Consider the following 15,457-nt stretch of genomic DNA (forward strand, 5'->3'; position numbering starts at 1 on the left):
CTGATTTGAGTCTTGTTTGTTTTTGAGACAGGGTCTCATGCTGCAGCTCTGCTGGCCTACAATTCTCTATGTAGAGCAGGCCAGAGTTAGAGCCCTGCACTACCACGTCTGCAAAGATACACTACCATGTCTGCAAAGATGCCTTTTTGTGGTGTTTTTTTTTTTTTTTTTTTTTTTTTAATGGGGGGGGTGTCTCTCATTTTTCTGGTTCTTACAATTTGACATCTGTTTTCTCCTCTTCTCCCTCTGTGCGTTAGGGCTGTGGGCTCCCAGCTCTTGCGTGATTCAATGGATTATAATGTGTTGGTGTGCTGACTTAATTTTGATACTGAAGTGCCTGGTTGGGCCGGTTGCCCTTCCCTGGTTCCCCGTCTTTGTTAGCATCTCCCCCTCCCCCCAGGGCCTCCTTGCTTTGCGATACACGATGTCCCGCCCCCCCCCCCCCCCCTGTAAACACTGGCATTCCTAACTCTTTAGGATTAGGGGCTACAGAAAAGAGTTTTGAAGAATCCAGTGCTGAAAGACCAGCAGTGTGAACACTATCTCTGTTGTTTCGAGTTGTGCTCAGACTCCATCCTGTATTTACTTCACAAATTTGAGATTTTTAAATAGGGTCTAGGATTTAAAGGAAAACCTCCACAAGAGACTGATTCATTATTTACTTTTATCGCGTGTGCTTAAATGAGCCAATGCCCTGCGTTTCTTCTGGAGTCCCATCTTGTGCATCCAAGCAGCAGAAATTGTAAGGGGTAACAACGAGGATTATTTTTCTTCGTCAGAAGAGGTGCCCCTATGGATAGCCCTGGGTAGACAGGAACTTGCTGAGTCCACAGGCTGGCTGTAAACTCCCAGAGATCCCCCTGCCTTTGTCTCTGGAGTGTGAGGACTAATGGAGTCTGTCACCACAGCTGGCAGGGTTTTTAAAAGTGAAATTTGGTTAAGGAACTTAATGTCTATAGTAGTCTATACCTGTCTTTTAGGACCAGTGTGAAGTAACCAATCATCTGAGAGTTGTGAGTCTCGGTTATCGTTTGGCTAGGGAGGCAACTCTTACATACCTAACAATATGCTGGTGTAAATCCCCAACAGCTTCTCTCATCTCTGTTTCCAAGTTGGCATTGCTATGTGCTCCTTATAATATTTCTTTTTTCAAATTAGCTTTTTGCCTATAATTTTTTCATGATTATTTATTAATCTGCTTTGTGTGTGTGGCGTGCTTGAGCCATCAGAGCAAGCATGTAGAGGTCTGAGGACAACCTGAGGGAGTCGGGTCTCTCCCTTGTACCATGGGTCCCAGGGAATGAACTCGTGTCCTCCAGCTTGGCAGCCAGCAAGTTTACCAGCTGAGCCGCCTCACTGCCTGCCCCATATTGGTAATGTGCTGTATCCATGTCCTCATTTCCCAGCCTGGTATTTCTGCTGCAGAGGTTATGAAGAGGGTTATATCTGGTTAAGAAAAATTAGTTCTTGATAAGGCTGGCAGCCCTTTCATCTTCATGAGCAGCCAGTAGATAGTGAATTGTCCTCTTAGAGTGACCCAGCTCTGGGAACCAAAGTGAAAAGGAGCCTGGCAGTTGCGAGGATTCCCTGCAGAGACAGTTCCTGAGCTCCCCATCTGTGTTTATTTACAGGGGATGTTTGATCAGCTCTCCTGGTGGTCCTCAATCCGGAGAGCTCTGGTCCTCCAGGTTCCAAGTGCTGGAGCGCCCTCCTTTCACACAGCCACTAATGGGCCCTCCTTTCCCTTCCAGACATGACGCTCCTCTCTTCTCAGTCTTCATCCCTGGCGGCCCCCACTGGGTCTGTGTCCCCTGAAAAGCCGGAGCAGAGGATGCTGGAGAAGAGAGCCAAGGTGGTGGCCGAACTTGTACAGACGGAAAAAGACTACATCCGGGATCTGGAGATGTGCATCGAGCGGGTCATGGTGCCGCTGCAGCAGGCACAGGTGGGCGATGGGCGGCAGCCTGTCAGTGTGGTCCTTTAGGCCTGAGGTGCTGGGATGGGTGAGGCTGTGACATCTGCGGTACCACGGTTACAGACTGAGTGTCTCAGTGGTGAAGGAATAAAGACTCAGCGTACAGGAAAACAGACTTTCCATGGCACACAGCTTCGGGTTTTAGCCTGTGGTTGGCTGGTGCTGTTGCTTTTGAGCCTGTGGCAAAGGAGCACGTCATGCATGGCAAGGACCGTGCACTAGAACAAAGCTGCTCCCTCCTGGCAGCCAGGAAGCAGAGCAAGAGGGGGCGGGGCCTCAGCTCCCTCCTCAGTGACCTAACTTCCTCCCGGTAGTCCCCACCTGCCAAAAGCCCCGCCTTCTGGTAACCCCACGGCCCCTCTAGCTCAAAGTGATCCCTGAAGGGACACTCTGGAGCTAGACCTTAGTTAGGGACAAAGGGTGATGCCAGAGATGATGCTGGATGCCTGTTGTAGAGCTGGTGGAGTGAATCAAGTGGGTGACCTTGGCGAACACTGATGTGAGTGATGCTTCCCTCGCTTCATCTCATGCATCTTGATGCTCTGCTTCTCTTGCCCAGGTACCAAATGTTGACTTTGAGGGGCTTTTTGGAAATATGCAGACGGTGATTAAAGTCTCAAAGCAGTTGCTGGCGGCCTTGGAAATCAGCGATGCTGTAGGTATGAGCTCATGCAGCTGTGTCCCGCTTGGGTGTGGTGGGGGAGGGGGCTGATGTGCAGAGGTTGTGTGCACCCTGCTTCCTCTCTTCCTTCAGTCTGCTTTGATGTGGTTACTGTATTAGCAATCGAAGTTTGGGGTAGGATGGCTTTCAGGCTGGAGGGTCATGAGATCAACGTAGTGGATCACATTCACTATTTCAATAAAATAAAGTATCAGAATATGCCGTAGTAATAGTGGCTTTATTTTTTATTATTTATTTACTTATTTTTAGAAGCTTTCATTGCAGCTCTATGCTATGTGTCCTAATGGTGAGTTACAGTGTATTTGTTGCTAGGATGTCGCCACACAGGTGGTAGTGACAGGAAGATCAGAAGTTCAATGTTGTTCTCAAGTCCATAGCAAGTTGAGGGCCAGCCTGGACTATATGAGACCCTGTCTCAAAATTCAAAGAGCCAGGCATTGATGGTGCACGCCTTTAATCTCAGCACTCGGGAGGCAGAAGCAGGAGGATTTCTGTGAGTTCAAGGCCAGCCTGGACTACAGAGCAAGTTCCAGGCAGGCTCCAAAGCAACACAGAGAAACTATGTCTCGATATATATATATAATCGTGAAAGAGAGAGAGTGTGTGTCAAAGAACCTTCATTTGATTCTTATACCCAAGGAGACTTATCCATTACCTTTGCCCCATGTAAATGGACATTTAGCAACTTTAATCAGTAAACATACATCTCTAGGTTCTGTGGACAGGACTAGAAGTGGCTAAGATGTGCTTCTAGCTTAGGGGTCTCCTGGGGATGTTGCTGGGCTGTTGGCCTGGCCTGCTGTCTTCTGGGTCTCAAGCTCCATGCCTTGTCATGGAGCCTCTCTGTGGACTCTCCTCATAATGGATGAGTCCAGCATCATCAAAGGGAGCCAAGGGTGGGGGAAAACCTGGGACAGGAGGGTCCCTCCATCCCTTGCCATTCTCCGTTGGGATGTCATGAGAGGGATATACTATAATGTTGCTGTTTTAGTAGAAACATAAACAAGCTCTTCACAGTTGCAGCTGTCCCATTAAACTCAACATCTAGCAAAGAGACCCTGTGTCGTTTTAAGATGTCATTTTAGCTGGGCATGGGGTACATCTCTGCAGTCCCAGCACTTGGAAGCAGAGGCAAGAGGATTGAAACTGGTTTCAGGCCAGTCTGGTCTACATAGCAAGTTCCAGATCAGTCAGAGCTATATAGCGAGACCCTGTTTCAAACAGATTAAGTGCCATTTCAATTGCAGACCTTTCCCCAAACTCCATCAGGTTTCCCTTTGTCATTATCTGGTGGTGTGCCTAAGCTGACTACTAGAGAGTGAGGTCCGACTGTTGCATTTACCTGACTTTCTAAGGCTGATGTCGAGTAGAGTCAGGACCTGCCTGCCTTAAGGTGGAGACAGGCCTTGAGGTGAGGCAGCCTCCTGGATCTCAGAGTTTTCCTCCTGTGAGGTTTAGGCAGCCTAACCTTGTTTTACACATGTGAACAGTGAGAAGGAAATTTGCCTGTGGTCATGTGGCTCATTTGGTCATTCAGGCTCACACGGTGAAGCTCTGTTATACAGAGTACTGTTGTATGCTAGCTTAGTACCGTTATTGCTGTTGTTGTTACCCCATCTTGGATTCAGTAATAAGGTATGAAGGCTGGTGTTTGTAAGATCTTGCCATGCATTTGAAGTATATACAGGTGATTTATTTAAAATGGGGGGGGGGGTGAAACGTTTAGCTGACCTCTAGGGAGGGTTAATCACTCACTTTTCCCCCCACTATGTTTCATTATGTGTTATGTTTGGGCCCTCAGGTGGTCCTTGTTTTACCAGCATGGCTCCCCCCACCCCCATTTATACCAAAGACTGTAACAAGTCTTTCTCTGTCCTGCCAGCCAACTCTCAGATAACAACACAGAGACTTCTTATTAATTACGAAAGCTCCGCCTTAGCTTGTTTCTAACTAGCTCTTATAACTTAAATTAACCCATTTCTATTAATCTGCATGCTACCATGTGGCTTGTAGCTTTTATCTCTCCTCCTGAATGTCCTGCTTCCTCTGTATCATGCTGTCTTTCTTCTTCTCCAAGTCCTCTCTGTCCCCAAAAGTCCCCCCAACCTTTTCCTGCTTACCTATTGGCCATGCAGCTCTTTATAAAACCAATCACAAGAGCACATCTTTGCCTGGTATAAAGGAATGTTCCATAACAAAAGATGTCTTAGGTACCAGCTAGTGTTTGGGGCTTGAGGGACGGCAATCTTAGAAGATGGATAGAGAGAGCTTGTGGTGACATGGCCAAACACAGTCAGGACTCAGATGACCACCTGATCAAGAGGATCCCCGTACGAGTAGCATCTCAGAGTGTGACATCCTTGCCCCTTCCTGGGTCCTCAGTTGGGGTAGTTTTGTCTCCTAGTACTTTCCAGGTCAGGATGTCATACTCTTAAGTGACAGGTGTTGGCCTTACAAGGTGTTTAGTGGACCTCTGAGCTACAATTAGTCTAAGAGCTACACTGTCTCTTAGAAAATGTATAGTAGAACAACAACTGAGTGAGAAATTACAGTAGCCAAGCAGCCCCACCTTCATAGGTATAATAAACACAGACAGTGTTTATTTTCAGTTCCTCCTTTCGTTCTTACTGTAAGTCAGAAGAGAAGTTAGATGCTGGGCTTCGATGTGCTGAAGGCAGATGGGACAGTAGTATGGCCTTAGAGAGGAAGGCTCAGATCCAGGCAGGAGGGTCAGCCTCAGGAGGACGGTCAGGGGGAGGCCGCAGTGACATGGGAGGGAGCTGGGAGAGAGAGACTGGCACAGCTCCAGTCCAGACAACCTCAAGGCCAGCCTTCAAGTCGACCTCAAGCCAGTGCCTTGAGTAGGGAGTAAATGGAAAGAAACAGAGCATCCAGTGAAGGGAGGGTCTTTGAGGCCAAGAGAGGGAAATGAACGCAATATACAGAGAGAAGGAATGAAGGGAAGTGGAAGAGTTCTTTTAGTAATGCAGAGAGTTGAGGCAGCTGCTCCAAAAGAAGCCCGTGGGAGGGAGAAATGGCTTCACAATTGGGATTGCTCGCTGTTCAGCTCCTAGGGTTCCTGCTAGGTGGTTCCTTTCCAGCTCCAGGGGCTCTCATGCCCTCTTCTGTCCTCTGTGAGCACCAGAACATGCCCACACACATAAAATAAAGTAAATCATTGTGTAGAAATTTACTTTGGGGTCAGTGCTATGCCTAACCGGCTGTAGACCACTTGGCCTACAATAGATTGCCCAGAGTCTGTGGACCTGGATAGAAAAGAAACATTGTGTCTTTATTTACTGTTACTGATTTCTGGCTGAATTTTAACATTCGCTTGCATTGTGACTACAGGGAAAACAGTAACCTGTGGTTTGTCACTAACTGGCACATCTGTTCATTAGATATTTCATTTATTACCTTGAGCCTCAGTCCCACTCAATCGGGCCTAAATGCCGTTTTTTTGGCTGCTTACCTCTGTCATAGAGTGGACATGTGGAGGGGGCCAGGCTCATGCTTCATCTATGAGGAAACACACATGAGGGGCTGGAGCGATGGCTCGGGCAGCAGGCGCTTGCTTCTGTAGATAGAGGACCTGGGTTTGATTCCCGGCACCCATATGGTGACTCGCAGCTGTCTATAAATCCAGTTTCAGGGGATCTGATTCCCTCTTCTGGTCTGGTGCACATACATACATGCAGCCAAACATGAGAATTAAAATTAAAAAAAATAATGCAGTGGTGACACATATCTTTAATCCCAGGGAGGCAGAGGCAGGCAGATCTCTGTGAGTTCGAGGCCGGCCTAGTCTACAGAGCCAGTTCCAGGACAGCCAGGCTACACAGAGAACCCTGTCTCACAAAAACAAAATAAATAAACAAATAAAATTAAAGGACCAAAGAAGAAAAGCATACATTGCAGGTGGAGCGTTTTTACTCAGATATTTAAAGTAGTATAGTAGATTGCATTTGTGCCCTTATGTTTCTATGTTGTACACGGAGCTAGAAACCACTGCTGGGTAGGGATTGTTTTCATTCCTGTGCAGATGTTCCTGGAGAGAGAGTATAGAGCAAGAGGGTCATAGGGCCTGGTCATGTGACCACTTGGAGTGTGTTTGCAGCTGCTATTCTCTGTCTTCATGAAGGGGCCTGGAGCTGTATCAAGGCAGAACGTGTAAATACGTGTTCTGGAAAATAAATACATGGGTGATATGGTTCTCTCGGTTGTGGGGTAAACGATTTCTATTTTAAGCTATTACAGGAGTATTATTAAACTGATGGATTTGTCTTATTGTTTCTTATAGCAGGTGAACTTGAATGACCATAACGTTAGTTGATATGCCTTGGATTTAGGATGCTGAGAATAGCCCTGACATTAGTGTGTGTTTGTGTGTGCTCCAAAGGACCCGTGTTTCTGGATCATCGGGATGAACTTGAGGGAACGTACAGGGTTTACTGCCAGAACCACGATGAAGCCATTGCACTGCTAGAAATCTATGAGAAGGACGAGAAGATCCAGAAGCATCTTCAGGGCTTCTTGGCAGATCTCAAGTAAGAGATTTGATGGGCCCGCCTCTGCCGTTGCTGTCACACCTGCCTTTCAGACGTCCCCATGCTTATACTGTCTACCTGCCAACCTTAGTTTACACATGGGTGACTCTGTGTCATGTCTCCTGTGCTGTATCTTGCTCCTTGTCATTTTGTCATGGAAATCTAAGTGACTTCCTGATCGTATCGCTTCATGAGCAAGCCAGGAGTGGTGACAAGTACCTCTAGTTTTAGCATAGGAGGCTGAGGCACAATGACAGTGAGTTCAAGTCCAACATGGTCTACACAGTGACTTTCAGGCCTACCCAGGCTACACAGTGAGACCAAGAGGGAGGGAGGGAGAAAGAGAGAGAGGGAGGGAGGAAGGGAAGGGTGGAGGGAGGAAAGAAAGAAGGGAGGAAGAGAGGGAGGGAGGGTGGGTATGTCTCAGACTGACAATGTGTCTTTAGACACAAAGCAGCCTGGAACATGGTGGCTGTCTGTCTACACAGGCATACTCACTGTAGGCATCCATGGTTTTCTTCTGTCCTGCATGGCTTTTGTCTGCTGAGTAGACTTGTGGGAACAGTGAGAGGATCAATGCCATCTCTAACGCCCCTCTCTCTCTCTCCCTCTCTCTCCCTCTCCCTCTCCTCCTGCTTCCACCCTGTAGGAGCCTGTACAGCGAATGGTAAGTCCCCTCCACTTGCCTGATGAAGACACCATTTATTCCGTGGATTCTTCTAGCCCTTAGGAGGTTGCTTTCATGTCTTTATAGACGGAAATCTAGACGTGCTTTGTCATATTTTATTAATTTCCTTAGTGCTTGTTTTCTTACACCACGGCAACGATGGCTTTTGGTTGTTGCTAAGCAACTATAACAGTGCTTAGTAATTTTCAGGTGCCCAGTAATGCAGCCATGTACCGTATAGCAGCTTTTCAGTCAGTGGTTAGCCACCCATATGGTGGCAGTGGTCCCTGAAGTTCATATTCCCTGCGGGTGCCATGGCTGTCTTACTGTGTTTAGTACATTTTGTGGAATTAGTACAACATGGTCACTTAACATTGCATATCTCAGAGCATGGCCATCACTCTGGGGTTTAGGATGGCATCTGTTGAATAAATAAAAACCGAACTCAAGAGTCGAGGTCCAAACTGTCTTTTGGGATAGCAGACGATATCCAGAAACACCTTAGCGCTGGCATTGACTGGAGTCCGTTTCTGCTTTCTTTTACAGGGGATGCACCAATTATATCAACCTGGGCTCCTTCCTCATCAAGCCAGTACAGAGAATAATGCGTTACCCACTGCTGCTAATGGAGTTGCTGAACTCCACCCCAGAGTCCCATCCAGATAAAGTGCCCTTAACCAGCGCAGTGCTTGCCGTCAAAGAAATCAATGTTAACATTAATGAATACAAGCGTCGGAAGGATCTAGGTGAGATAGGCTCAGTTACTATAAAGGAGCTTTCCTGGCTGCCAGGCCCTCCCTCTGAGGAGGCTTTTCTCTAAAGAATTACTTTCCAAGAGTTAGACAAAGATGTTGGGGGGGGGGTGGCTAATGTGATGGGGCCAGGAGGAACAAACAGTTATGCAGTGACAGAATTTGGGGCAGCTGTGGTCTGAGAGAGAGAAGGCGATGATAACTAAGCATCACTCTGGACAGCTGGGAACAAGGAAAGGATGATTAAACAGTGGGACAGAAAATGTCCCTGCAGGGGGACGAGATCACTGATTCCCAACCTGCGGGTGGAGACCCCCTTGGGTATCGAATGTTAGATAGCCTGCATATCAGATGTTCACATTATGATTGATAACAGAGGCAGCATTGCAGTTACGGAGTAGAAATAAAATAACTTTATGGTTGGGGGTCACCACAACATGAAGAACTGTATTAAAGGGTGGCAGCTTAGGAGGGCTGGGAACCCACTGGATTAGACTGGTGATGGGGTGGGGGTCCTTTGACACACTGTCCTGTCAGGTCCTCTAAAGCGAGCCTTTTCAACACCTGCTTCAGTTACTTTGTGACTCATGGAATTCCAGTTTTATGCTACCTACTAAATCCAGCCTTTCTGTCTTCAAAACCTCCAGCCTCTCCTCCCCTTAGACCCTTCGTTACCATCTGTGCCTCCTGATAGGAGCCCTCATGTCCCCTGTCAGCCCTGTGCATCGGCTGACTGCGATGCCCACTCGTTCCCTCTTAGAATGAGCTGAACTGTTTTATTCTCTGCCACAGCTTTTACTAACACTCAACAGGCGCGGCGTGGTGACAGCACCGAGTCAGGGTGCAGAGGTTGGTCACGTACAAGTCTCAGGCTTCTCCCTGGCTCTTCGTGCACGCAGCTGGGGTTACAGTAACTTACAGGGAACCCACTTGCTGCCTTGCCTGCTGGGACTCTTGGGGCTCTCTGCCGTTAGAGCCCTTCCGTTAGGTCCAGCCTCCTGATATAACGTCCTCTTCCACAGTGACAGGGTGTCCTTTCTGCTCCACCTGCCCGTCCCCATCAATTGTAGTCTCCACATGTTTCTGCAGCCATGCCTGAAGTATGATGCAGTGGCTTTCCTATGTGAGATCGCTGGGTATAAATATCTCATGTGTATACTCGACCATCATACACTAACCTTACATGGCTCAAAAGTATTAAGCTCAAAGAGGTAAAATGGCTTTTATCAAGCTGAGCCTTGATTAGTGACAAACCCGAGCATTGAACTCACAGATGTCCCTGGTCCCCAGCCTTACACCTCTGCTGCCTTTCTATCCCCAACCCTTTCCCTGGCTCCTGTCTCTTTCTACCTGGGCAACCATGCCTCTGTCTAGACTGGTTCTTTGGACTAATGTATTGTCTGCTCAATATAAGTTATCAAAGACAAAGACTCATTCATGTCTGGGTTAATTTCCTTTTATGGTTATTTTTATAAAGACTTCTGTTTCTGGGCTAGTTGAGTTCAGACTGAGAGGGAAGGGGGCTTTTTCTGACCAGTGGCCTTGGCTCGAATCCTAGTGCTTAAGTACCGCAAAGGTGATGAAGATAGCCTGATGGAGAAGATCTCCAAGCTGAACATCCACTCCATCATCAAGAAGTCCAACCGGGTCAGCAGCCACCTGAAACACCTCACTGGCTTCGCTCCTCAGGTGAGCCCCGTGCTTGCTGGCCCAGCATGTCTGACAGCCCTGCCAGGCCCTGGGGACAGCTGCTGGCACAGGTTGGCACAGAACCCTTCCTAGTGCCTCCTCTGGCTTTGCCAGTTACTGGAGATAGGGCCCTGCAGCCTAAGCTGCTTATAGTGTGCACAGAGACAAATTTAGGAGGCCAGCTGGTCAGCCTATACTAGTTACTGTGGTCTTCATACCTCTAAGACACTTAAAATCTACTTGGAGACCCGATCCACAGTGCAGACATATAAGCTCAAAGGGATTTATGTAGAAGGATGCCTTATGTTACGAAGAGGGGAACAGGAAAGTAGGAGATTGAGCAATCCGAGCCACAGCTTGGCAGTTGCAGACCTGGAAGTCTCCAGACTTCATCCTGTGCACCGCGTACAGATGGTAACAGGAGTGGAGAGTCTCGCGCTTTGTGAACACTGACATATTGGTGAAAGCACACTTCATCTGAGTACTTCTGAGCCTCCATGCGGAGGGAGCAGGGGGAGGAGATGCAAGGCTGGAACATGTACGAGGAAGGGCCTGGTGGGCAGACGGGGTGGTCCCAGGAATGGAGAGGCCCGCAGCAGCCTGACCAGGACACAGCCGGGAAGTCATTTTGGAAGTAGGCAGGTCCACATGTGTTTCAGAAAGGCAGGCATCCTAACTCAGTTTGATGTGATTAAGGAAACAGCAAGTTTATATATATATATATATTTTTTTTTTTTTTTTTTTTGGTGAAAGATGTTTCTAAGATTTGTTTTGCAAATAAGGTCTATTGAGAGAAAGCCCAAACTTTCTAAAAAAAAACACTCCTTTTGAACAGCTAAAAGATGAAGTGTTTGAAGAGACAGAAAAGAACTTCCGGATGCAGGAGAGACTGATCAAATCTTTTATCCGGGACCTGTCCCTGTACCTCCAGCACATCCGGGTGAGTGTCAACATGGCCTCAGCCAGGGCCCCTCTCCCTCCTCTGACCTGTTCACAGCGCTCCGTTTAACAGAAGCAATCTGGGCTGGATGGCCATTCTCCCACGTTTCAGAAGATAAGCACTTTATCTTTCTTCTTTTATTGAAAATAGTTGTTCCATACTATATTTTGATTATGGTTTCTATACTCTCCATGCCCCCAGTTTCTCCTTGCCTTCCCTCCTGTCTGGATCCACCCTCTTTCTGCCTCTCGTTAGAAAACAGTCATCTAAGGAATAATAATAAAATACAGTAAGATAAAACAAAATGGACAAATCAGAATAGGACAAAACAAACAGAAAGGAGAGGTACAAGAAACAGAGAAATATTTGTTCCCACATTCGGGAATTGTATAAAATGAAAAATTTGTAGGGCTTAAAGAAAGAAATGTTAAAAATTAAAAAAAAAAAAAGCTCTGAATGATGTTATAAGACTAAGAACTCCCAAAGATACCACTTGGTTTGTTTGCCGTTGGCCATCTACTGCTGGGCATGCGGTCTACCCTTAAGAGTGTTGGTTTCTCCAATGAGACTCCCTTGGAGAAAATTAATTTTTCATGTGTAGGGAGGCACCAGTTGAGATGGCTTCTGGGTTAGGGATGGGTCCCATCTGGTGCAGACCATGTGGGCCCTTGGCATGTGCTGCCTCAGTCTCTGTGAGTCCACAAGTGTCAGCCCTGCTGTGCTGTGTAGGAGGGTTTGTTCCCTTGGTGTCCCTTCATCCTCTCTGGCTCTTACACGCTTTCCGGGTCCTCTTCCTCAATGTTCCCTGAGCCCTGCCCGGAGGGGTTTGATGGTGACGTGAGGGTTAGGGCTGAGGGTTCTGAGGTTTCTCACTCTGTACATTGTCTGTTGGCATCTGCTGCAGGAGGAAGCTTCTCTGATGATGGCTGAACAAGACACTGATCTATGAGGAGAGCAGAGTGTCATCAGGAGTCATTTTACTGTTGGCTTCCTTTTGTAGAACAGTAGTATTTGGTTTCCCCCCAAATCCCTGGGCTCCCTAGTCTAATGTCCTTGGCCACCCAAGCAGCATCTCATGGAGTGGGCTTTAAATCCGATCAGATATTTATGGTTACTCCCATAAACTTTCTGTCACCATTGCACCGGGGTACCTTTCAGAGAGGACACATTGTAGTGGAAGGGTTTGTAGCTGGGATTCTGTTTATGTTTCTCCTTTAGTATCGAGCAGAGTACCAAGAACACTGGCCAGTAGGAGTGAATGCTGTTACTTGGTGTTTCATTCAGATCGGCTTCATTATATGTATATAATTTAGGAAGCTTCTACGGGGTTAGGTTTCTGTGTGACCCCTCAAATGGCCCTTAATTTTAGCTGTCCGTCCCTCCCCCCTCTCTCCTCCCCCTCCTTGATCTTGTTCCAGTCCATCCCCTATCCATCCATCTCCCCCCACTACTGCCGCCACAGTCTGTACATAACTATTCTATTTCCCCTTCCTAGGAAGATCTGTCCCTCCCCCAAATCCCTTAGTGTACACCTAACGTCTGGTTCTACCTCTGTAGCATGCTTATCTAACAACAGCTATAAGCCAAATGTTAGTGAATACCATATTTGTCTTCCTGGGTCTGGGTTACCTCACTCAGGATGATTTTTTTCTAGTTCTTCACTTGGGATGATTTTTTTTTTCTAGTTCCACCCATTTACCTATTAATACCATGATTACATTTATTTTAACAGCAGAGTAATATTCCATCATGTAAATGTACATTTTTTTAAAAATCTGTTTATTCATTGGTAGACATCTAGATTATTTCCAGTTTCTGGCTGTTACGAATACAAAAGCAATGAGCATGGCTGTGCAAGTGTCTCTGTGGTAGGGTGAAGCATCCTTTGGGTATATGCCCAAGAGTGGTGTAACTGGCTGAGTCCCATCTTCCTGGGGAACTGCCACACTGATTTCCACAGTAGCTGTATGCGTTTGCACTCCCACCAGCAATGGAGGCGTGCTTCCCTCAATCCACATCTTCACCAGTGTGAGCTGTCACTTGTGAACCTGATCTTAGCCATTCGCACTAGTGTAAGATGGAATCCCAAAGTAGTATTGACTTGCATTTCCTTGATGACTAAGAATGTTGAACATTTCTTTATAAGTTTCTCAGCCATTTGTGTTTCTTCTTTGGAAAATCCTTTTTTTGATCTGCAGCCCATTTTTAAATTGAGTTATTTGTTGTTTTGTTTCTTTTTAAAGATTGTTTTCTTGATGTCCAGTTTGGTTTGGTTTTGTTTTGGGTTCTTTATATATTTTGGATAAGTTTCTCAGCCATTTGTGTTTCTTCTTTGGAAAATCCTTTTTTTGATCTGCAGCCCATTTCTAAATTGAGTTATTTGTTGTTTTGTTTCTTTTTAAAGATTGTTTTCTTGATGTCCAGTTTGGTTTGGTTTTGTTTTGGGTTCTTTATATATTTTGGATATTAGCTCTCTATCAGATGTGGAGAGGATAAAAATCTTTCCCCATTCTGTAGGCTGCCACTTTGTCAAATGATGGTATCCTTTGCTGTGTAGACACCTTTCAGTTTCACGAGGTCCCGTTTAGTAGTGATTGATATTAGTGCCTGTGCTGATGGTGTTCAGTTCAGAAACTCTTGTCCTGTGCCAAGGCCGTTCCCCACTTTCTCTTCTATCGGGCTCAGTGTATCTGGGTTTATGTTGACGCCTTTGATCCACTTGGACTTGAGTTTTGAGCAGGGTGTTAGATATAGATCTATTTGCATTCTTCTACATGCTGACATCCAGTTAGACCAGCACCATTTGTTGGAAATTCTCTCTTTTTCCAGTGTGTATTTCTGGCTTTATTGTCCATAGGTCTGTGGACTTATGTCTGGGTCTTTCTTCGGTTGGATTCCATTGATCAATATGTCTGTTTTTGTGCCAGTACTGTGCTGTTTTTATTACTGTGCTCTGTAGTACAGCTTGAAATCAGGGATGGTGACACCTCCAGTAGTTCTTTGGTTATTCAGGGTTATTTTATCTGAAAATTGGCATTTCAAGATCTGTGTTGGAATTTTGATGGGGATTGCATTGAATCTGTAGAATGGTAAGATAGATTTATTTTTTGTAATGACTTATTTTTATTTTAATGTGCATTGGTATTTAGCCTGTATGCATGTGTGTGTGAAGGTGTCCGATCTCCTAAAACTGTAGTTACGGGTAATGGTAAGCTACCATGTGGGTGCTCAGAATTAAGCCTGGGTCCTCTGAAGAGCAGCCAGTGCTTTTAGCCACTGAGCTATCTGTCTCTCCAACCCCAGGATGGTCACTTTTACTGTATTAATCCTATTGGTCCATGAGCATGGGAGATCTTTCCATCTGCTGATATCTTCTTCAATTTCTTTCTTCAATGTCTTAAAGATTTTAGTCGTAAAGTCTTTTAATTGCTTGGTTAAAGTTACTCCAAGGTATTTAATATTTTTGAGGCTATTTTGAAGGGTATTGTTTCCCTGATAACTTTCTTAGCACATTTGTCATTTGTGTAGAAGAGGGCTACTGATTTTCCTAAGTTGATTTTGTATCCTGCTACTTTGCTGAAAATGTTTATCAGTGGTTGGGGTTTCCCGTTGGAATTGGCATCACTTACATATACTATCATATTACCTGCATATAAAGATATTTGACTCCTTTCCAATCCGTATCCCCTTGATTTCCTTCAGTTGTCTTATTTGCACTGGCTAAGACTCAAGTGACATACGGGATGGGTATGGATGAAAAGTGGCAACCTTGTCCTGTTCCTAATTTCAGCAGAACTGTTTTGAGTTGTTCTCCATTTAAGTTGATGTTGGCTGTGGGCTTGCTATAAACTGCCTTTGTTATGTTGAAGAATGCCCATGTATCCCTGATCTCCCCAGGACTTTATCATGAAGGGGTGTTGGGTTTTGTCAAAGGCCTTTTCTATATCTAATGAGATGGTCATGTGTGGGTTGGTCTTTTGGTTGGTCTATATGATGGATTACATTTATTGATTTACATATGTTACCCCATCCCTGCGTCTCTGGGATGAGAGCTACTTGGTCATGGGGGAAGGTCTTTTTGATGTGTTCTTGGATTCAGTTTACACGTATCTTATTGAGAATTTTTGCATCTGTGTTCCTAAGAGAAACTGGTCTGTAATTTTCTTTAGTAGGTCTTTATGAGGTTTAGATATCTGGGTAACTGT

The 15,457-nt window shown here is 45.9% G+C and overlaps 1 protein-coding gene across 1 annotated transcript in view; it reads left to right on the forward strand.

Annotated features, from left to right (window-relative positions):
* Positions 1-15,457, forward strand: part of Dnmbp (dynamin binding protein) — a 93,816-nt gene that overhangs the window by 64,486 nt on the left and 13,873 nt on the right. Inside the window, exons 5-11 of the mRNA XM_051200087.1 lie at positions 1,752-1,945; positions 2,535-2,634; positions 7,057-7,204; positions 7,854-7,871; positions 8,418-8,617; positions 10,182-10,312; positions 11,148-11,252. Of these exons, the coding sequence (XP_051056044.1) occupies positions 1,752-1,945; positions 2,535-2,634; positions 7,057-7,204; positions 7,854-7,871; positions 8,418-8,617; positions 10,182-10,312; positions 11,148-11,252 (896 nt within the window). The remainder of the gene's footprint in view (positions 1-1,751; positions 1,946-2,534; positions 2,635-7,056; positions 7,205-7,853; positions 7,872-8,417; positions 8,618-10,181; positions 10,313-11,147; positions 11,253-15,457) is intronic.

The sequence above is a fragment of the Phodopus roborovskii genome, unplaced genomic scaffold, assembly GCF_943737965.1.
Source record: "Phodopus roborovskii unplaced genomic scaffold, PHOROB, whole genome shotgun sequence".
In the NCBI taxonomy this organism is placed as follows: Eukaryota; Metazoa; Chordata; class Mammalia; order Rodentia; family Cricetidae; genus Phodopus; species Phodopus roborovskii.